This window comes from Salmo salar, chromosome 23, assembly GCF_965601325.2.
Source record: "Salmo salar chromosome 23, fSalSal1, whole genome shotgun sequence".
Classification (NCBI taxonomy): domain Eukaryota; kingdom Metazoa; phylum Chordata; class Actinopteri; order Salmoniformes; family Salmonidae; genus Salmo; species Salmo salar.
Window position 1 is genome coordinate 32,176,605 of NC_138313.1, and position 23,319 is coordinate 32,199,923.

At 44.3% G+C, this 23,319-nt stretch overlaps 1 protein-coding gene across 2 annotated transcripts in view; it reads right to left on the reverse strand.

Moving 5' to 3' along the window:
* Nucleotides 1-870: 870 nt before the first annotated feature.
* Nucleotides 871-23,319, reverse strand: part of LOC106584405 (guanine nucleotide-binding protein subunit alpha-14) — a 29,994-nt gene continuing 7,545 nt past the window's right edge. Inside the window, exons 3-9 of one of the 2 annotated variants that reach the window (XM_082968055.1) lie at nt 12,551-12,735; nt 12,311-12,462; nt 10,170-10,298; nt 9,209-9,338; nt 8,518-8,671; nt 3,735-3,878; nt 3,314-3,444 (exon numbers count right to left, since the gene is read on the reverse strand). In XM_082968055.1, the coding sequence (XP_082824181.1) occupies nt 3,760-3,878; nt 8,518-8,671; nt 9,209-9,338; nt 10,170-10,298; nt 12,311-12,462; nt 12,551-12,735 (869 nt within the window). In that variant the 3' untranslated portion in view covers nt 3,314-3,444; nt 3,735-3,759. Of the gene's footprint in view, nt 3,445-3,734; nt 3,879-8,517; nt 8,672-9,208; nt 9,339-10,169; nt 10,299-12,310; nt 12,463-12,550; nt 12,736-23,319 lie in introns of both variants that reach the window. The other variant, XM_014169686.3, reaches the window with a different exon arrangement.

Genomic DNA, 23,319 nt, shown 5'->3' on the forward strand with positions numbered 1-23,319 from the left:
ACCAGCTGTTATTTACAAAAATACATTGTCCGCCGCACCTTGTCTTACCAGATTCCGCTGTTCTATCCTACCGATACAGCGTATAACCAGCCAGCTGTATGTTGATAATGTCGTCGTTCAGCCATGACTCCGTGAAGCATAAGATATTGCAGTTTTGAATGTCCTGTTATTTTAATCTGCGCGTAGGTCATTGATTTTATTTTCCAAAGATTACACGTTTGCTAGCTGAATGGAAGGCAGTGGGGGTTTATTCGATCGCCTACGAATTCTCAGATCTGGGCCTGTTGGACTAGCAGTATGTCATTCACATCGGGCTCGTCGGACTCGTTAAAGGAAAAAAAGGATTCTGCTAGTCCGCGGTGAGTAATCGCAGTTCTGATGTCCCAAAGTTATTTTCGGTCATAAGAGACGGTAGCAGCAACAAAATAAATAAAAAAATAAGTTAAAAAAAACAAGAAAGAAAGAAACAAAAAACACAATTCGATAGGAGCACGTAAAAATTCAGCCTTCTTCTCTGGTGCCATCTTATACATACACACATATTGAGATGGATATTACACTCATATGTACAGAGACCATATCACTTCAATTGCACCAATATAAAATCCAAAGCCAGCTGTCTGTTTGTGGACCCACACACCTGTCCTTACAGGTTCTCTCGGGCCACACCTTAAGCACACAGGGGTTTATTGAAATGATAAATGGCAGGTCAAAGATCCTGTATGACTATTTGAAAAAAAGCAGGTTAAGCTAAGCCCCTCCTCCTTGGAGTCATAAGTGACAGGAAGCTATATCAACAAGGCAAGCCATGCAGCAGTACACTACATTTCCCATGAGTACCATAGTCTGAAGAAAAACACAAAAACAGAATCTTTGTCAAAACATCACTTTAATCTAATCTGAAAATATTTCCCCCAAATTCTTCCCAAATCTATACAAAATATTTGCACCAAATAAGAGTTCTCCCAATGTTTAAGTCTGTAAGATATACAACACCTCCAGTCATTGTAGCTGTTAATGAGGTTGTCTAATATAAAAATAAGGTGAACACAATTCATATTTCACAACAGCAGGGCTTATGTTCAGTTCTGCATATATACAGTATATAGCTATACAGTAGTTGCACATTCAGACCCAAATCCTTTACAAAAAAAACAATTTGAGTCAAAAGTTAGAAAACACAGGTCAAATCCTTATACTGCATACATTATTCACACTGTCCCAAAGCAATATTCTGAAATCTTGATAAAATAGATGCATACCACACTGTATGATCTGTCAATTTGTCATTACTGAATTCAATTAAATGGAAGAGGTTTTAATCTGACTTTGAAGTCCTTCCCCCCCCACACACACACACACACGTTAGAATATTAATACCTGTATTGTCAGACAGACTCCACCCTGCTCCACTCACACATATTGAGATGGATATTACACTCATATGTATAGAGACCATATCGCTTCAATTGAACCAATATATAATCCAATATAAAATCCTACCGGCCTAGTAACAATTTGAGCACAGCCAGAGCATACTGAGCTAAATATCGACTCAACATAAATATGGATATGGGGACCAGAGTAAAAGGGCTTGCCAACGATGAATAAAGAGATGTTTATAATCAATACAATGATTAAATCCTTGTTTTGCTGTGTAACCTTTGATGACACTCCGCAGCGCAGCCCGAAGAGATGATCAGGAAACTCCACCGCTCAAAGCCCTACTGTGGGCTGTAGCCTATCACCATTCACATCCCAACTACACTCTGATTTTTGCTGTTGATTTTTGGAGCTATCAGACAGTAGCAGGACTTGAACCGCTCAAGATACCAGGCTTTCATTTCTACTGGCCTCCCTCAACCACCTAATAGCATCAACAGCAGCATGCCTGCCAGCTAGTATTAACCCTGTACGTGGCTCCTGCTCTTAAAGGGATAGTTCACCCAAATTACACATTAGTTTCCTTACCCTGTAAGCAGTCTTTGTACAAGATACAGTATGACAGCAATCCATGCTTTGGTTTAGTTTCCCTTGCACATTTTCCAAATGACAACATTTTAGCATTTGTAGCACAAATCCGTCATGGGACCAATATTATAATTTATGTCCAAATCATCCTAAAGTATTGTGAAGCTGTCCAAAGTCACTTATAGATGATTTGAACATGATGCGCAAAAATTGCTAATAAATCGGTCCCATGACTTGAATGGGATTTGTGCCACAAATGCTAAAACATTTGCATGTGGAAACCGTGCCAGGGAATCTAAACCAAAGCATGGATTACTGTCATACCTTGTACATAGACTGCTACAGGGTAAGGAAATCACCCAAATTACAAAATGACACATTGAATTATACCTTTAAGGACTCTGATTTGTTGGGCGATGTATTGATTCACTGGTATTGTTGTTCCCATATGAACTCAATGTATAGCAGGTAGTGATTGGTCGAAAAGCAAGCACATTATTGGAAGAGACAAGAACATCCACAATGAACCAAACCAAGAATCCTAACAGTGTAGTACATCATTGCATAACATACTGTGTCAGGGGAACCCATCGACTCTCACATTTCCCGCCTTCATCACACCTCACACCTGGAATCCAGCGAGAAATATACGGCTATCGACCAATAAAACAAATTAAAAGACAAACCAAACACAATGTTACACAAGCCTTCTTTGGTGGCACCTTCTCATAAGTGTAAACTTGTTAGTGTAAATGATGTGTTATGTAATGGCTACAACACGTGTACAGTAGCATTCATTCAACACACAGATAGAGTGGAAGCTTTTGTAGTGATCTCTAGAGCAGAGGCCTTTTCTATCAACACGGGGGTGTTGGTGATACATATGGGCTATAGAGTTCTCCTCTCCCCCTACTAAAGTCATCACTAACATAATGGAGGCACAGCACATCATGACATCTCTAGTCCAGTTTCAAGCACTGGTAGAGCACTGCATCTCCAAGCCCTTACACACAACATTATACAATAACAACCAGAGGGGGGAAAAAACTATGATCAGATCCTGTAGAGTGTGTGTGTGTGTGTGTGTGTTCAGGAGTCCATTCTGTCTGAGATTCATTCCTACAATAAGAAGGTTTGGCCAGAAAGCATCCCCACCGGCGCTGAGATGGAGAGAGAAGAAAAGTGAGCGAGGAAGGGATCGGGGGAGAGTCTCTTCAGCCCTGAGTGTTCGTTGAGTGTTGCTCCCCAGACAGGAGGGCCCCCAGGCCCATCACATCACCCCATAGTCGCTGAGGGCCTTGAGGAGCACCGTGTCCTTGACGGCATTGAATACATTGGAGATGTTGTTGGTGTCGGTGGCGCAGGTGAAGTGGGGGTACAGCATCTTGCTGATCTCCTTGTCCTGGCTGCGAGTCTGCTGCTTATACATCTTCTGGATATACTTCATAGCATCCTGAGCGTCACGTCGCTTTCCTTCAGGTGTGGGGTGAGGGGGAGGACAGGGGGCAGGAAAGAGATGGAGACAACCACAGTGAGGGTGGAGAGAAAGAGAGGGGAGAGAAGAGGTCAGGGGGTGTGGGTAAATGGGAGAGAGAAATTGGAGGCCAATAGAAACAAAGATGAAAAGCAAAGGATAAAATCCCAAGATAGTACAGAAGTATAAAAATCAGGCAACCATCACATAATGTTACCATCGCAACGTTATAGCACAAAAAGTTAAAATAGCAACTTTACATTAAAAGGCCAATATGGATGAACCTAACCTCAGTGCGTCAGGTAGCCTAGCGGTTAGAGTGTTGGACCAATAACCGAAAGGTCGCTGGTTTCGAATACCCAAGCCGACAAGGTGAAAAATCTGTTGATGGCACCTAATTTGCTCCAGGGGCGCCGTACTACTATGGCTGACCCTGTAAAACAACACATTTCACTGCACCTATCCGGTGTATGTGACAATAAACAAAACTTAAATTCAGAGAGTTTATGGAGGAAGGAGTAACGTCTCCCCAAACCCCCTGGAGTGATGGCTTGGCGATGCAAAGTGCAGGGTATTTATAGTTGCCATGGGCAACATGCCGGAGGAGTGGAAGTGTGGTGGGGAAGCTCTAGAGAGGCTCGGCTACCTTCCTTCCACATCAGTGGAGGCACATCGTTAGTAAACTATGTACCCACACCATACACATGAAATCAATCACACATTCAACCCTTGCTGAAACAATAATCCCTGCATTAAGAAACAATGATTTGGTACTTAAAGAACATTATGTTTACTGGTTTTGCTATAGCCAGCATGGTTATGTATTCATGTGTAACGCCCTGGCCATAGAGAGGGGTTTTTTATTCTTTATTTTGGTTAGGCCAGGGTGTTACATTGGGTGGGCGTTCTATGTTCTGTTTCTATGTGTTTGTATTTCTTTGTTTTGGGCCGTGTGTGGCTCCCAAATCAGGCACAGCTGAAGTTCGTTGCTGTTGATTGGAAGTCACACATAAGTGCATGTTTTTCCGTTGGGGTTTTGTGGGTAATTGTTTCTGTTCGTGTTACTGTGTTTAACGTGACAGGACTGTTTTGGTTGTCTGTTTATTGTTTTGTATTGTAGAGTGTCCGTTTTCTCAATTAAATATGACGAACACTAACTCCGCTGCGTTTTGGTCCGCTCTAAAGGCAACCGTTATAGAATTACCCACCAAACCAGGACCAAGCAGCGGAGGTGGAAGGAGCAACAGGAGAACAGCTTGATGGACTCGTGGACATGGGAACAGATACTGGACGGAGAGGGACCATGGACTCAGGCTGGGGATTATCGCCTCCCGCAGTGGGAGATTGAAGCGGCGAGAGCGGAGAGGCGATATTATGAGGAGAGAGAGCGCAACGAACACGAGAGGCAGCCCCAATAAAAAAAATTGGGGGGGCACACGGGACAGTCGGCGGAGCCGAGGTCGGAACCAGAGCCAGTCGGGCTGACATTGGAGGTGAGCGAGGGGTACGAGGCAGAGACTGTGATGGAGTTAATGGGGAAATTAAAGGAGAGAGAGAGATGAGAGAGCTGCTAGTTTGGTGCATAAGGCACGGCATTCGCCCTACGGAGCGTGTCGTGGAAATGATGTCACCTGAGGCAGCTCTCCATACTCGTCCTGAGGTGTGTGCTGGTTGTCTGGTGAAGACTGTGCCTGCGCCCAGAAACAGGCCTCCTGCATGTCTTCCCAGCCCTGCACATCCTGTGCCTACACCCAGAACCAGGCCTCCTGCATGTCTTCCCATCCTGGTCAAGCCCGTGCCTCCTCCACGGACCAGTCCTCAAGTGGGTCTCCCTATCCTGGTCAAGCCCGTGCCTCCTCCACAGACCAGTCCTCCAGTGGGTCTCCCTATCCTGGTCAAGCCCGTGCCTCCTCCACGGACCAGTCCTCCAGTGGGTCTCCTCATCCTGGTCAAGCCCGTGCCTCCTCCTCGGACCAGTCCTCCAGTGGGTCTCCCCATCCTGGTTCGTCCTGTGCCTCCTCCAAGGACCAGTCCTCCGGTGGATCCCTCCACCCTGGTCTCTCCTGTGCCGCCTCCTCAGACCAGGCCTCCAGCGGGTCTCCCCAGCCTGGTGAGTCCAGGGCCTGCGCCCAGATCCAGGCCTCCCTCATGTCTCCCCAGCCTGGTGAATCCTGAGCCGGATCTGCCAGAGTGCCCCGCCTGCCCGGATCTGCCAGAGTGGCCCGCCTGCCCGGGTCAGCCAGAGTGTCCCGTCTGCCCGGGTCAGCCAGAGTGTCCCGTCTGCCGGGCGCAGCCATCGCCGCCCGCCAGCCGGGCGAAGCCAGGGTCGCCCACCAGACCTTCGGCGCGGCCAGGTGCGCCACCTAAGAGGGCGACGCCAAGGGTGGGGCAGAGGCTACGTCCCACACCTGAGCCGCCACCGTAAGAGGGCCCACCCAGACCCTCCCCTTCAGTGTCAGGTTTTGCGGCCGGAGTCCGCACCTTGAGGGGGGGGGGGGGGGTACTGTAATGCCCTGGCAATAGAGAGGGGTTTTTTGTTCTTTATTTTTGGTTAGGCCAGGGTGTTACATTGGGTGGGCGTTCTATGTTCTGTTTCTGTGTTTGTATTTCTTTGTTTTGGGCCGTGTGTGGCTCCCAAATCAGGCACAGCTGAAGTTCGTTGCTGTTGATTGGGAGTCACACATACAGTGCCTTGCGAAAGTATTCGGCCCCCTTGACCTTTTCGACCTTTTGCCACATTTCAGGCTTCAAACATAAAGATATAAAACTGTAATTTTTTGTGAAGAATCAACAACAAGTGGGACACAATTATGAAGTGGAACGAAATTTATTGGATATTTCAAACTTTTTTAACAAATAAAAAACTGAAAAATTGTCCGTGCAAAATTATTCAGCCCCCTTAAGTTAATACTTTGTAGCGCCAACTTTTGCTGCGATTACAGCTGTAAGTCGCTTGGGGTCTATCAGTTTTGCACATCGAGAGACTGAAATTTTTGCCCATTCCTCCTTGCAAAACAGCTCGAGCTCAGTGAGGTTGGATGGAGAGCGTTTGTGAACAGCAGTTTTCAGTTCTTTCCACAGATTCTCGATTGGATTCAGGTCTGGACTTTGACTTGGCCATTCTAACACCTGGATATGTTTATTTGTGAACCATTCCATTGTAGATTTTGCTTTATGTTTTGGATCATTGTCTTGTTGGAAGACAAATCTCCGTCCCAGTCTCAGGTCTTTTGCAGACTCCATCAGGTTTTCTTCCAGAATGGTCCTGTATTTGGCTCCATCCATCTTCCCATCAATTTTAACCATCTTCCCTGCCCCTGCTGAAGAAAAGCAGGCCCAAACCATGATGCTGCCACCACCATGTTTGACAGTGGGGATGGTGTGTTCAGGGTGATGAGCTGTGTTGCTTTTACGCCAAACATAACGTTTTGCATTGTTGCCAAAAAGTTCGATTTTGGTTTCATCTGACCAGAGCACCTTCTTCCACATGTTTGGTGTGTCTCCCAGGTGGCTAGTGGCAAACTTTAAACAACACTTTTTATGGATATCTTTAAGAAATGGCTTTCTTCTTGCCACTCTTCCATAAAGGCCAGATTTGTGCAGTATACGACTGATTGTTGTCCTATGGACAGAGTCTCCCACCTCAGCTGTAGATCTCTGCAGTTCATCCAGAGTGATCATGGGCCTCTTGGCTGCATCTCTGATCAGTCTTCTCCTTGTATGAGCTGAAAGTTTAGAGGGACGGCCGGGTCTTCGTAGATTTGCAGTGGTCTGATGCTCCTTCCATTTCAATATTATCGCTTGCACAGTGCTCCTTGGGATGTTTAAAGCTTGGGAAATCTTTTTGTATCCAAATCCGGCTTTAAACTTCTCCACAACAGTATCTCGGACCTGCCTGGTGTGTTCCTTGTTCTTCATGATGCTCTCTGCGCTTTAAACGGACCTCTGAGACTATCACAGAGCAGGTGCATTTATACGGAGACTTGATTACACACAGGTGGATTCTATTTATCATCATTAGTCATTTAGGTCAACATTGGATCATTCAGAGATCCTCACTGAACTTCTGGAGAGAGTTTGCTGCACTGAAAGTAAAGGGGCTGAATAATTTTGCACGCCCAATTTTTCTGTTTTTTATTTGTTAAAAAAGTTTGAAATATCCAATAAATTTTGTTCCACTTCATGATTGTGTCCCACTTGTTGTTGATTCTTCACAAAAAAATACAGTTTTATATCTTTATGTTTGAAGCCTGAAATGTGGCAAAAGGTCGAAAAGTTCAAGGGGGCCGAATACTTTCGCAAGGCACTGTAAGTGCATGTTTTTCCGTTGGGGTTTTGTGGGTAATTGTTTCTGTTCGTGTTACTGTGTTTAACGTGACAGGACTGTTTTGGTTGTCTGTTTATTGTTTTGTATTGTATAGTGTCTGTTTTCTCAATTAAATATGACGAACACTAACTCCGCTGCGTTTTGGTCCGCTCTCTCTAAAGGCAACCGTTACATCATGTGAGAACTCACCCTATGAAACCCCTTTCAAAAGAGGTTTGAAATTACTTTCTAAACTACTTTTTTTGAATATCATAAGGCAGGGCATCAACTAGATTCTTGAGTGGATGGTCAGGGGGCTGGAACATAATTACAAATCATTTGTAGACTGAAAACTAACCACAAGAAGCCCAAACAGATATAATATTTGACAAAAACAATAATTTCAAACCTTGCTTACTTATGTACACAATCACATATACAGTAGCTCTCTATTATGCATGGGAATACTTTGGAACAGATTTCGAAAACTAAAATCACTTGGAGCTAATTTGCTGGTGGTTTTAGTCATTTTTTACATGTCCAACAATAATGCAAAAACCCGCCAGTTGGGGAACCCTGTCATAAGGTCTCTGTTATTCCAGCCAGAACAGTTAACTACATCGCCCTGAGAAAGAAAAACTAACACCAAAGGATGTGACTCTGAGTTTACATCCATCACACTGCTATTTACCTCAATGGAGGGGATGTGTGTGTATGTGTACGCATGCATGTGTGAGTGTATGCACCTGTGTGTGTGTAGACCTACCTGTGAACCCTGGGAAGTACTTCTGCAGGTCGGACGCCTGGATCTTATCAGCGAGGATGTCTGTCTTGTTAAGGAAGAGGATGATGGAGGTGTTGAGGAACCAGGGGGAATGGATGGTGGTGTAGAACAGAGCCAAGCTCTCCTCCATACGGTTCTAATAGGGGGAGAGGGAAGGGAGAGGTGGGAGAGGGGGGAGAGGAGAGAATATGGGGGCAGGGGCACAGTGAAGGTTAATGAATTTAGAGAGAGACTCAAAAGTGGCCAGGAAAGATAAGCGGCTTAGTGAGCCTTGGTCAGGAGGGAGGGAGGGTTGGAGAGATAGTGGTATGGCAGCAGGTTTTGATACGCAACAGTGAAACCTGTTGGCCATGGCCAGAAAAACCTCTGGATAGAAAACGGAGGATTCAATGTTTACTTGGTTGAGACCAAAATACAAACTATGCCATGAAATGAAGGCCAAGGACAACACAGAGGATAAACAGACAGATAGACAGGCAGGCAGGCAGGCAGCGCAGGCAGGCAGGCAGGCAGGCAGGCAGGCAGGCAGGCAGGCAGGCAGGCAGGCAGGCAGGCAGATAGTTAGACAGGTATTGACAGACATCCAGTCAGACAGAGAGACAGGCAGCCAGCCAGCGTGTAAGACAGACAAGCAGGCCGAGACAATCAGACAGAAAGACAGACAGGTACTCACATCAGTCTCTCTCTCCTCCAGGACCTGGTCGTACTCGCTGAGGGAAGCCAGGAAAATGAGGGATGTGACGTCCTGAAAACAATGGATCCACTTCCGCCTCTCTGACTTCTGTCCACCCACATCCACAATCCTACCCAGAGAGAGAGATAGAGAGAAAGTTAGAAACACCTATTAGAGCATCTTTCAACACACACACACACACACACACACACACACACACACACACACACACACACACACACACACACACACACACACACACACACACACACACACACACACACACACACACACACACACGTGACCTTTATCAATAAGGTGTTTGTGATGCCACGCATGGCAGGGGCCTTGTCTCGACGAGGCAGCTGGTGAGAGTTGTTAATGAGCTAGAAGTGTCTGAGGTGTAGCTAACACTGTGAGAAAGGCTGAGAGGAATATCCTCCTGTGTATACCGATACTTATTTCTTCTCTCTCCTTCTGTCACACATTTTCACAGTTTCCAAGTCCTCATGCAAATGAGCCTCATAGAGCATTTGGCTCTAAAAAAGGCCATAATTGATACCTCACCATTTCTATCCCACTGTATCCTGCCTGCCTGATTACGGAGACAAATTACAGTCCAACCTTTCACAACAGGGGTGGTGAAAAACACCACACCTGAACACAGCTGGAACTTTCATATTAATAACACAAAGGTTTCGTAAAAAACAATGACATCGCCATGTTCAAAAGCACAAAAATAAATGTGTATGTTTTCAGCAAGTTTTCTGTGTAATGTGATTGTATGTGCTTGTAATTCCACTGTGTCCCAAACAGCCAAGGGTAGAGTCAGACAATATCAAAGATAGCCTATAGCGTAGTCCACAATCTCATCAGCAGCTCTGGTGTTCTATTAGTTCCCTTGAAGTCTGGGTGAGTCCAGGGTGAGCGATCTGAGTGATATGAGTGAGGGTGTGGCCACCTGAGTGTGATTTTCTGCACAGTGAAGGAGTAGTCATGGATGCCGGTGGTGGGGAATCGGACGCGCAGCACGTCCTGAGCAGTGGGGATGTAGTCTGGGGCTGATATGCGGTCCAGATTGGTCATGTAGCTGAAAAGGACAGAAGCAGAGAAAGAGGGAGAGGGCAAAAAAGAGAGAGAAACAGACAAAGAAAGACAGAGAACACAAAAAATGTGATACAATTATCTTTCCCATGGTAATGACAATGGCAGTAGCAAGTTCATTCTGTACATGAGACATGTAATATCAACGGGATGTTACATACAACAACAATCAACACAAATTGAGTCGTGCGGAAGGAATTGAGCTGTGAAATTAGAAAAAGGCACATGGAGTCCTTACCACTGTGTTGGGATGATTGTTTTAATGGTTTATGTTGACACAACCTGTCATTAATTGGATGTTGACTGACTGTGTGCATGTTTCTTATCAAGCTGCTATAATGACTCAGAGCTAGCTGAGTAAATACTGAGAGAGCAGGGAGAAGGAGAGAGGGGACAGGAGGGGAGACGGGCAGGGACAGATAGCAGTGCAACATTAGGCCTATTTCATTTTCTCGTAATGTGATGCATCATTTACTCTGACATCAACTTGTTGACTTTGTCTGTATCAATTTATTCAATTTCAACTTAATTAGTAAATTAATTCTAAAAGGAAAATAACTACTATCGGGTAGCTTTCAAAAATGGGTGGAAAGTGAAAAAGTATACTTTTGAGAAATGATCTGTATTGTGACCGTGTCCACAGATGACGCAGTCCATATTACACTCCTCACCCACCGGGACAAAAGCAATACCTATGTAAGAATGCTGTTCGTTGACTACAGCTCAGCATTCAACTCCATAGTTCCCTCCATGCTCATCACCAAGCTCAGGACCCAGTGACTGAACACCTCCCTCTGCAACTGGATCCTAGACTTCCTGACAGTCTGCCCTAAGGCGGTGAGGGTAGGCAACAACACATCCGCCATGCTGACCATCAACACGGGGGCCCCTCATGGGTATGTGCTTAGTCCCCTACTCCCTGTTCACCCACGACTGTGTAGCTGCGTACGACTCCAACACCATCTTCAAGTTTGCTGACAACATGACGTGGTAGAACTGATCACTGATGGTGATGAGGCAGCCTATAGGGAGGAGGTCAGAGACATGGCAGTGTGGTGCCAGGACAACAACCTCTCCCTCAACGTCAGCAAGACAATGGAGCTGATCATGGACTACAGGAACAGGAGAGACGAGCATGCCCACATCGACGGGGCTGTAGTGGAGTGGGTCGAGAGATTCAAGTTCCTCAGTGTCCACATCACTAAGGAATTAACATGGTCCACACACACCCACACAGTTGTGAAGAGGGCACTACAACGCCTCTTCTCCCTCAGGAGGCTGAAAAGATTTGGCATGGGCCCTCAGATCCTCAAAAAGTTATACAGCTGCACCATTGAGAGCATCTTGACTGGCTGCATCACCGCTTGGAACGGACTGCAAGGCACCAGACCAAAAGGCGCTACAGAGGCTGGTGAGTACGGCTCAGTACATCACTGGGGCCGAGCTCCCTGCCATCCAGGACCTCTATACCAGTCGGTGTCAGAGAAAGGCCCCAAAAATTGTCAAAGACTCCAGCCACCCAAGCCATAGACTGTTCTCTCTGCTATATGATTTGATTTATAAAATGAAATCAAATGGTGCCGGACAAGATGGCTGTTTGTGAATATGTGTTTTTAACATGGCTGAGAGCTGGTTGTACATTTATTTGTGGAGAACTAGCCCCCTCCAATGGACATCATGGACTTTGCAGTTGATAAGGACAGTGTACAATGCACAGTGCTGTACAATGGGGACATAGTTTTGTGAATGAAACAATCGTTTTTTCATTCATTGTGATTATTAAGGTATAACATTTTGTATTACATAGGTACATCTTACCAAGGAAGCAAAAACCATCTACTTCATAGTTTTTTAGCCTCTACTGAAAAAAGCAGGTGCAAACTTAGCAAATATTGCACCTGGGGCAAACGCTTAGTAAATCTATCCCACGGCGAGAGAGACAGAGAGAGAAAAAGACAGAGACAGAGAGCGAGACCAAGACATACTGGTGGTACTCACTACTCTGTCGAGTCCAACAGCTGGTACTCGCTGCGGCGGCTGTAGCAGACCCGGAGGCCTGGGTCGGCCCAGAGACGGCGGATGGCATCCACATTGCCTCTGTCCAGCTGGGTGACAGAGACATCCACATCCTGCACCCACCTGGCATACATCTGAGGGCAGATAGATAGATGCAACAGAGGGTGCCTTTCACTCATGGTTAGGCCAGTTTGATTGAACAGTATGTAACCAGACCCTGACCTCATTCTCTGGATAGGCATAGGGCAGTTTGAGGGTGATCATGGCCCGGGTCATAGCCTTCACAGCTGTGAAGATGTTCTGGTAGATGAGCTTGGCGAAGTCCCGTCTTTCCTCCTCAGAGAAGCCTCTTCCATGGATGATCCTCATCTGTCTGATGAAGGTGGTTTTCCCACTCTCCCCTGTGCCTGAGGACACACAGCCCAGTGGACAGTCAGAGAGGAGAACAATATGTCCACTTCTCAGATGATGATTAAACAATGCAATGTTACAATAAGTTGTTGATACACTGAAGAGAGTCAGAGTCATCATTACACCATTCGAATTTGCATTTGGAAACATTCAAAACCTCACACATGCTTTCAAGCGATACCGGCCATTTGCCTAGTGATATAACCTGGACTCACGGGTAGACATAACATAATTTACGTTTACTATACGTCTAGTCTCTGAGACCAGGCTGAGTGACAAACCTTCTATGAGAGGAAACAGCCCTCAGGTAAACGCCAAAGAGGAATGCATAGTTAACCATAAACTAAAGCTTTCGTGAAGTTGACAGGTTTTACAGATGTAGGCCACCGTCAAGTCAGGATGGTAGTTTATTGTAGCCTAATTAATTGGTTATGATACAGTTATTACACTTGAAAACTTATTCCACATCTGACTTGTCCTGTCCAAAGTACCCTTTGCAAAGGCTTCAGGTCAAAATGCTGGGTTTATGTGCAGGCTAATAAATAAATGTAATAATATTTAATAATCTCTCTAGTTCTTCGCCTTTTATTCCCCTTTCTTCAAATAGTTGAGTTTTTATTTGATAGAGTATTATGTGCATAGAACTCCAGGGACGCAACTTAGGTTTTAGAAGTGGGGGGGGGACATCATTTTTGGGGGCTCGGAGACGTCCGCATGGTCCTAAAGCACACCGTTACACAGGAAGTTCACCAGATGTGGCATCATTCATTTTCAACGAGGGCACACAGAGAAATGTGCGGGGCTAGTGTGGGAGGGTGTGAGAATGCTGCTACCGGATCAGTTGAAAAGGTTAAGCTCTGCTCAACTTATGCAAATGTCACGCGGCCACCACTGCCGTTAACCAATCAAGTGAGAAGCAGATGTTTGCTTTAAAATCTTCCCGTTCATGAAACATACTGTAGTTTAACTTGTCATTTGTTCCGGGCAAGCAAAACCCCCAAAATATATTGAGAAAAGCCAATCATCGCAGTGTCTGGTTTTCCAATTTTATACGATGTAATTTTGCTAGAATACAGAGACAAAATCAGAAGGTCAATGGCATGGAGGAGGATTGCAGAGATTGTTGGTGTTGATGGTGGGCGAAGAGAGATTTGCACAACGTTTGCTTGTGCTGCTAGCTAGCTATGAACTAAACCTAAACTTCAAAACTGTGATCAAAGCCACCATTTGTGAATGTGTTGACTAAATTAAATTGTGAAATTTGCCCACCAAAGTGTAGAATTCACCAGTAACACACATTATAACATTGTAAATTAAACACTTCAATTTCCCATGTAATATGCTATGTCATGACGTTGGCCTCTTTGGGTACAGGAAGGACAGTTGACCCCCTCCCCTTTGTACCATTCCCCAACCTACCTTCCCCCCAACCCAGGCCCTGTGTGAAAGGGTTGAAAAAACCCTAAGAGGAGAATCTCCTACCACATGTTTCATAGAGAGACAAAGGAAATTCTTCCAACTCATAGAATTGGAGAACCGAGCGACATGTGTGTTCTGGAGAAGGTATGGAAGATTGGTGAAGAATCCAGCTACGAACTGGTCCGCTTGGTACAATTTTGTGATACTCAGAAGAGACAATATAGCCATATCACCATAAAACTGTTTATATAATAGCCTCAGCCTTGAGACTTGCATCCTACATGGTTGTATAGAATGTATTAATAAGGATAAAGCTATTTGTAATACATTGAGATGCTATGTACTGATGTAATGTGATAGAATTGTATTTCTGTAACCAAGTCTAACTCAGTCATAGGCACGCCCCCAGGGACACATACAGGACCAGGCGTCATTTGACAAGCCTGTTCAAGGGTCACTATAAAACCCACCCTGATTTACATTTCTTTAGACCAGGCCTCCACTCCATGGCCAATAGCTTTTACCATCCAATTCCTCTACTGAAAGTGAACCATACCACGTGGTTAACTTTTAGACTATTGATACCGACAGAATAAGAACAAGTCTTTGATATTAATTATTAGTGTGCAGCTAAGTAAATTATATCATCGAACGCGAAGACCAATGAAACAACCATTCTATGACGACATTAATGAATGTCGCTCTGAAAGATCCATTCTAACCGAGAGAGAGAGAGAGAGAGAGAGAGAGAGAGAGAGAGAACGCGGACAAAACTCCCCAACAGAACCGAACTCTCCAACAAGAATCAGAACGACACACTGAGCGTAAATATATATTGATTGCAATTGTTCCCGAATGAGTGAGCCTTCAATTGTCAATTGTTAATATTAATGAACTCTGTAGGTGTGCATTCTCAGTTGACCGTTTATGACCCATTGTCTAACAGACCAGCCATGCCTGTTAGCCATTAGGGCACATTACTATACCAATCCTTTGTGACGATAATTACTGTTTGTATGTTTTCTGTTAATTACTTAGTGTAGTAAATAAATGATTTTAAGACAATTGATGTATGGATGATTTTAGTAAAGACTGGGTTCGTGCAGATACAACAATTTACGACGTTTGGAATGAGACTGGACTCGAGGTAAAATACACCATTTAAACCAGAAGATAATCGGCCTATACTATAATAGAATATTATATTATAGTACAGGAAAGTTATATTAGGAAAATTATAGCTTTGTAATCTGAATATTCTCCTTGGTGCCCCGATCTCCTAGTTAATTACAATTAAACGATTAATCAGTTTAATCGCGTGATAATAATTACAGGGAGCTAATTGATAAACATGTCTTCAGTTTAATGGTACCCCCAAAGACACGACATATATGGAGCCCCCGTGCGAGGAATCTAAGATAGAATTGGACTTTGCTGTGAAATTCTATATATCAATTGTGCAAACAGAATTGTACAAACAGCCTGCTATCTAAACAAAGTGATTGTGCATTTTCCATTGAGAGAAGCTATTTAGAGTAGCTCCGGTCTTATGTCGATAGCAGTGAGGGATAAATTCCAGTTTTAGTCCGTTAGGCCAAACGGTACTATTTCTGTCGGTCAAAATTAACTTCTAGAGTAAGGTTAGAAATTAGAAGTTAACTGTCCGGTAACCGAGCCAAATAATTTGCCTACCGCACTAAGACAGTGTGGGCAGACCGTATGCGTATCTGTATTTAAGTACCGTGTCGCTCCGGTCAGCATAAACGCTAGCAGAATATGCTGAATGGGGTTAAGGTGAGACGTCACTAGAAAACCCACCCTTTCCATAGTGAAAGGATCCTATTTTGGTGCTTGGAAGTGATACTCCTGAACCAAGTAGCAATAGCTTAGCATTACGGGCAAGCTAACAGAGAGGGAACATTTTACCCTCCTCCGTACCACGTTTAAAATTCCTCCCTAGTGCGACGGAAGTCCGAACTTTCTACTTCAGTTTAATTTCAGCATTCTGCACCCTGGTGGTGAAGAATTGCCAGTACATCTCTAGGGGAAATTCAAACGTGGAGCACGGTAACATATCCAGACAATCGCAATTGACTGGATATGACGTCTCATTCAATTTAACTAACAAGTGAAATTGCCAGATTTACCTTTTCAAGTGGATCTTTTAAAAAAATATCCAAAATTGATTGGGCGTCCATAATGAGACATGATTAACTTTTTCCAAACTTAACTTAGATGAAGCAAGGCTCTCAGGTTAATTGAAAGTTAATTCCCAGATAGCCTATACAGGTTTGATATATCATAAATAGATTAATCAGTAAAATCTGCTTTAGCAAGGCACAGTCAGTAAAACCCCTTTACTGACGCTCAGCCCCAGGGAGGAGCGTACCCTAGTGGTGAAGGGTCCCAACATTTGACCTACGGTTTACACTTATGATATCCAATCAATGGAGATTGTATGGATTATCGTCTCATTCAATTTAATAAGTTAAATTGTCGAACATACCTTTCTAGGTTCTTCCAATTAAATGAGACAACTTAAACTTTGCATATTAACCTGGATGAAGCAACCGCTCAGGTAATTCAAGTTTAATACCCAGATAGCCTACCCAGGTAGGACTAATCATTGGCATTGATTAATTCAATTTGCTTTTGCAAATTCATTCACATCCAACTTCCACAGTACTGTACAGTACTGATGGTTCATTAACGTCTATAAATAGATTAAAATCGTCTTTGCAGCTCCCCACACCCCACATTCCAAAATTTAGGAAAATTAGGAAGAAAAAAAAAATTCCCTTTCAAATGTTCTAATAATGTGCAGGCTATCAGAGGGGGTGGTCCCCACTCGCCCGCTAATTAGTGAACCTCCACCCGTAAATGGATTGATCTCTGACCTCAGCAGCGATAACAACCCTAATTATGCCATTAGTGGAAAAGCAGACAACAATGTTTTCCAAAATCAACCATCGGGCGCAGGCCTATTAAAGGTTCTCTCCAGTCTAGCTCTGATGTCTTGCCATCCGAGATTGCCATCTGTCCATTACCGCAGTGCACAGCTGAAGCACGAGCAGGTAACGGTAGACATAAAGGGACAGGTGGAGAGAACCGGGAAACCAATGACCAATGCAGACAAGGGAAAAATTCTGCAAGCTATGGAACTGCGTTCGAAAACTGAACAATTAAATGTAATTGCAAAAACGTATGACGATGAACCCAGCACAAGCTCTTCAACAAAATCGTTTTCTACAGGAACAAAATCATATGCTACAGGAACAACTCGATTTAGCCAAAACTAAATACGATGATGTTCATGCCAAACTAGATAACTCTTCAGATTTATCTACAAACAGGAGCGCTCAACTTGACAACATGCATGCTGTTTTGTTGAATGTTACTCAAAATAACACGGTACTCCTCAAAGCGCTACAGACCAAAGACGATCAGTTAATGAACACAATGACAAAGTTGGATGATAAATCAGCAGAACTTATTGAAGTCGCTGACCAAATGAATGATGAGAGAACTCAGGTGATGAGGATGGAAATATTGATTTCTAAGGAAGCAGAGGAAATCTCATCACTGAATCTCTCGCTCCGTACTCAAGACCTCTATCTGCAAACCATGACAGATAAGTTTGAGACCGAAAGGAGCAGGTGTGACACTCACGTGTCCAAAATCAGTACTCTAAGCGCTCAAGTGGACTCTGCAATGCAGCAGAATTCCACCCTTAGGTACCATCTGGAGGAAATCCAGAATGGTCACGCTCTACAGCGCGACTTCCCATCCAAGCAACCGGAGCCCTGTACTCACAGGAGTGAAGACAATAGGTTTCAGACCTTGCCTCCCTCATGTGTCCCTCAGTCTTCTCCTCTTTGCCCTTCGGCACTGAGTAATATGGCGCCTCTTGGCCAACAACAACAAGGCTTGGCTTCCTCTCTTGGCCTTTCGGCCCCAATCTCTCCACAGGATGAAGCCAACCCTCTCCGCCCGCTTGGCGCGGAATACCTTGACAAACTCGTCAAGAATTTCCCCACCTTTGACCCCGTTCCAGGTCAGCCAAACGATACTGAGACGTTCCTAGCTGACATAGAGGACGCGTTGGATGGCTACCCGAACGCTACGGGTTCTGACAGGGTTTACCTGTTGAAGCGAACGTCGAATAGACATGTGACGAGGTTCATTCGTCTACAACAGCAACACGTGCTAAATGACTACGCTAAACTTGCCACAGCTTTGAAATTAGAATTCAGTGGTTCTGCGACTCGCAAACACGATAGCTCACTGGCTAACATCGTCAAACAAGCTCGGAACGAACACCCACAAGCTTACTATCATAGGCTTCGTTCTGCTTACTTTGGCCTACTCACTGAAACAGGAATGGAAGAGCTGTTACCATTCAAACAAATGTTTCTGTCGAACATGTATCCCACCTTCATTACCTACTTGGGCCCTGCCGCCCACGTTGGCTTGCCTATCTTACAACTCAGAGAGCTTGCAAGCACAGCTTTTGAGGCATCAAAAGTTCACAATGCTAAGATCCCTGACCACTCGGTTTTGAAGTTTAACCAGGAGCACTCACTCCAGTTAGAGGGTGCATTATCAGGTATTGGAGCGTCGAGAGATGACGCACAACAACAGTTTCTACCACGAAATCATGGTTCCAATAACCTCCGCGGTCGAAATAACTGTAAAGTACGTAGCCATCAACATGACTACCGCTACAATCGACCCGTTCGCTACGTTCCTGCACCCAACCCACAAAAAGTGTCAGAGCACAAGGGTAACAAAGGGTTGAAGGACGATCAAAACGTAGACCAATGTTCTCCAGAAGTCCCACTACGGGAAGAACTTAAGCGAGAACAATTTGAGAAAAGGGTAAAAGATAAGTCACAAGGACTAGACGGGGAATTACCGGACACCAGGTCCGCAGGAATTAACACCCATAGCAAGGACATTAAAGTTCAAATTTCTCCCGCTCTCATTCAAGACCCTATCCAGGGCCCGCTTGATCAAGAAACAAGCCCCCGGGCTCTGTCTATAGACTCTGATACAAAAGTTGCGAAGAAAAAGGTCAAACGCTTCGTTAAAGCCAAGCCCACTCAAAATCGGAAAAGTAAATCTGCTTCCATCTTGAACAGATATGGCACATCACGTTGTTGCGAACGACCACTCCACTTTGTGGGGAATATGTCCACTAACCACGAATCTAAACAGCCATACCTGGAAACAGTCCTGGAGGACTGCTTAGCTTGTCATGCGCTAATTGATTCGGGTGCGACAATATCACTCATCTCTCAAACATTGTTTGATGATCTAAAAAGGGCTTTGAAGCCAACTAAACGTTGGTTAAAAGTGGAACGATGCGACACTAAACTTCGAGGGGTCACTCAGACTACCTCGCCTCTCACATTGAGAGTCATGCTGAAACTACACTTCCAGGACGTATCGCTCGTTCACCCTGTGTATGTTACCAGCCTCGAAACTGTAACCCTGCTACTTGGAGCAGACTTGATGGATCGGTTACTCCCATTGATGGATTGGAAAACCAACCAGGTATGGTCACAGGCCACAGTGCCTTCTCCACTGACCACACTGTCTTCCCCTAACGCTAGCTGCAACGCAGTCCTTCACGAGGGGTATCTGTCGAAAGCACCCCTTGGGAAAAAGACGTTTAGAAACCTCTTGGTACAAAATCCGATCCACGGAGATAGTACGATATCTCGACACATTCCATCAGCCAACCTGATTGACCATTCTTTTCATGATTTCGAGCCAGCTGTCTCTGTGAATAAGCAACTTCCCTCCTCTTTGCAGTCGTGCAATACGATAGTTGAGATGAACTTCTCTTGCCCTTTGGACACTTCCGCAAGCACTGCGGCCGTCCCAGCAAGAAAAACATTGATGCGCAGAGTATACTCTGCTTCCGATGATACACCTTCCGCTTTGTTGGGGACTGTCACCCCTTACAATGACACTAATGGCGTCAGTCCAGCAACTGACCCGATGACTCCCACTGGTGAAACACTTTGCGATATCACAGACCGATATCCTCGTCTCAGTTTGCAAGTAATGAAGAGGTTGCCACACGCGGACGCGGTGGTGACTGACATGCCTCGACAGCCACTGAGCGTTTTGAAGCACAAACACCAGGAGATTTGGTTGAAAGGTTACAGCCATTCTCATAACAACGCGGCCGCTTACAACTCGTACATAGGGTCCGACCTTTTCATTTGCGCATCGGACACCAACACCACCCGCTGGTGGGGGGGTCCCGAGGCACAAAGGGGGGGAATAGTAGCCCAGACCCATGATGACCCAGGCCGGTGGGGGGGTCAAGACTACGGACAACACCGTACGAGGCCGCCAGAGCATAAATCAAATCTACTTGTAAACTCTCCTATGAGAACAGTGAGGAGCAGACAGGCCCCTAGACGGGGATTATCTTAGAAGACATCTAAGATAGTACTGAGGTGTACCACACTGGTCGTAAAGGAAGTCCAGTGGACTTGTCCACCTCCAAAACTAATGGCATCAATAATCATTCTTTGCCATGCGTAGGTTCAACTACAATACAACTAGTAAAATGCTCCAATCATGTGTTCCGGTAGATAATATTTCAGAATAAATCGGTAGGATAACTGGTCCCCTTGAGTACCAGTACCAATACTAGCAACAGTCAGTCCAGCTACAATCAGTAAGAAGGTTAGAGACTTAACCAATCAAATTACCATTGACAACAGCGACATAGGAGTCACTCAGAGTGCAACACGTGGAGGGGAATCTCCAGTGCACTCTTCCAATGGTTAACACACATGTCACTAATAAATAGGACCCTCCATTCAGGAGTAAAATTATTAGAAGTCATGAACCATGATCACACCACGTATGACTGGTCCAATACTTAAAGAGTACTTCCGTCGTGAGGTTAGCTCCTCAGGTGATAACATAGCTATGAAATAGACTTCATACCTATCGCCACTACAATAGTGGAAGACAGTGACTGGTAGTAAAACCACTACAGACTCCCTTGACACCAATTCTGACTGACCTCCAGGCATTGACCTGAAAATTACCTGACTACGTCAGACTCATTCTGAACAAGTTGTAATCTGCCCGGATACTTGGTTTTCTTCCCTTGACATGCGCGCTTGTGTAAGCATAAGCGCACATGCACAACGGAACATCCAATTAGGATTTATGCTAGGACCACTTAAGGGCCCAAGCAATATACCAGCCTTAGTAAAGTTGAACATTTACTTCTAGGCCTTTGACTCTACAGCACTCACCAGTTTTCTTCCCATAAGTCCATAGGTCATCCCTGCAGACTGCCCAAAACTAGTGCATTACAGCTGTAGACTTATCATATAGTTATCAACTTAGGATAGCGCCTAAGCAACACACCAAGTAGGAAAAACCCTAGATATGGCATTAGAGACAGAACATTGGACGTATATAGAATACAGTCCAATTAGATGATTTTTGTGTGAGAACTATATTTTGTATATTTTTGTTTTGTTTATGCTTTCATTCCTTTTTCGGTTCAGTTCCTTTGACACATAGGAAGTGATACAGCCATAAACAAAGTCCCCATACAACCATCACTTAGTGCCACAACGCCGCTCATTGGGGAATGAATGTAATTATATACATTTCATGAGTGTGTGTGCGTTGTTAACATCTGCCTAAGTTACTGCCCAGATCTTCCAGTCTGGACGACGGGTCCGGAACGGCGACCCCAAATCCGGCCACCCACACTAATTGATAAACATGTCTTCGGTTTAATGGTACCCCCAAAGACACGACAGCTACCAATTGGATTATGGTATCTTAACATTATGATCCTCATATATTTTAGCTTAGTTATGGCTCTTTCATTATACCTGTGTCATGACGTTGATTATTATAGCTCACTTCCTATAAAATACATAGGCCTACATGTAAAATGTACATGAATGTGTACTTTGGGTAAAGGAAATTGTGTCTTTGACTTGCAAACATTGTTGTGCAAATCTCTCTTCACCCACCATCAACACCAACAACCTCTGCAATCCTCCTCCATCCCATTGACCTTCTGATTTTGTCACTGTATCCAAAAATAATTCTCAGCAAATAAACACGGTAGAATTACAATGCTTCCCATGCCCTATCATTTTCCTTTTTGACATTTGAATTAGCCTACAAATTGTCAGCTCCTTTTTTTTCATGTACAGTAGAATACAAGTGTTGGATTTGCACTAAACAATTTCATATGTCAGAAAAATCATGTACAAAATCTGGCTTATGGTTAGCCTCATATATATTATCTACTGGTATCATTGTCCCCCACGATGAAATTGGGAGGGGACTGTGGATCTGTCTTCGTCCGCTAGTATGTTCGTACGTTCATCACATGTGATATCTCAAGACAGCACTGGCCCTATTTTGACAAAACTTGGGTGAATGATGCGTCTTACCATAAAGATCTGGCATTTACTAAATTACATTGATTGGCCAGATGGTGGCTCTATAACAAGCGATTGAAAATGCTAAATTTGAAAGGTAACGTTTAACCTCTATGGGCTAGGTGGGACGCTTGCGTCCCACCTACGTAACAGCCACTGCCAGCCTGTGGCGCGATTTTCAAAACCTTAAAAATCCTATTACTTCAATTTCTCAAACATATGACTATTTTACAGCCATTTAAAGACAAGATTCTCGTTAATCTAACCACACTGTCCGATTTCAAAAAGGCTTTACAACGAAAGCAAAACATTAGATTATGTCAGCAGAGTACCAAGCCAGAAATAATCAGACACCCATTTTTCAAGCCAGCATATAATGTCAACAAAACCCAGAAGACAGCTAAATGCAGCACTCACCTTTGATGATCTTCATCAGATGACAACCCTAGGACATTATGTTATACAATACATGCATGTTTTGTTCAATCAAGTTCATATTTATATCAAAAACCAGCTTTTTACATTAGCATGTGACGTTCAGAACTAGCATACCCCCCGCAAACTTCCCGGGAATTTGCTAACATTTTACTAAATTACTCACGATAAACGTTCACAAAAAGCATAACAATTATTTTAAGAATTATAGATACAGACCTCCTCTATGCACTCGATATGTCCGATTTTAAAATAGCTTTTTGGTGAAAGCACATTTTGCAA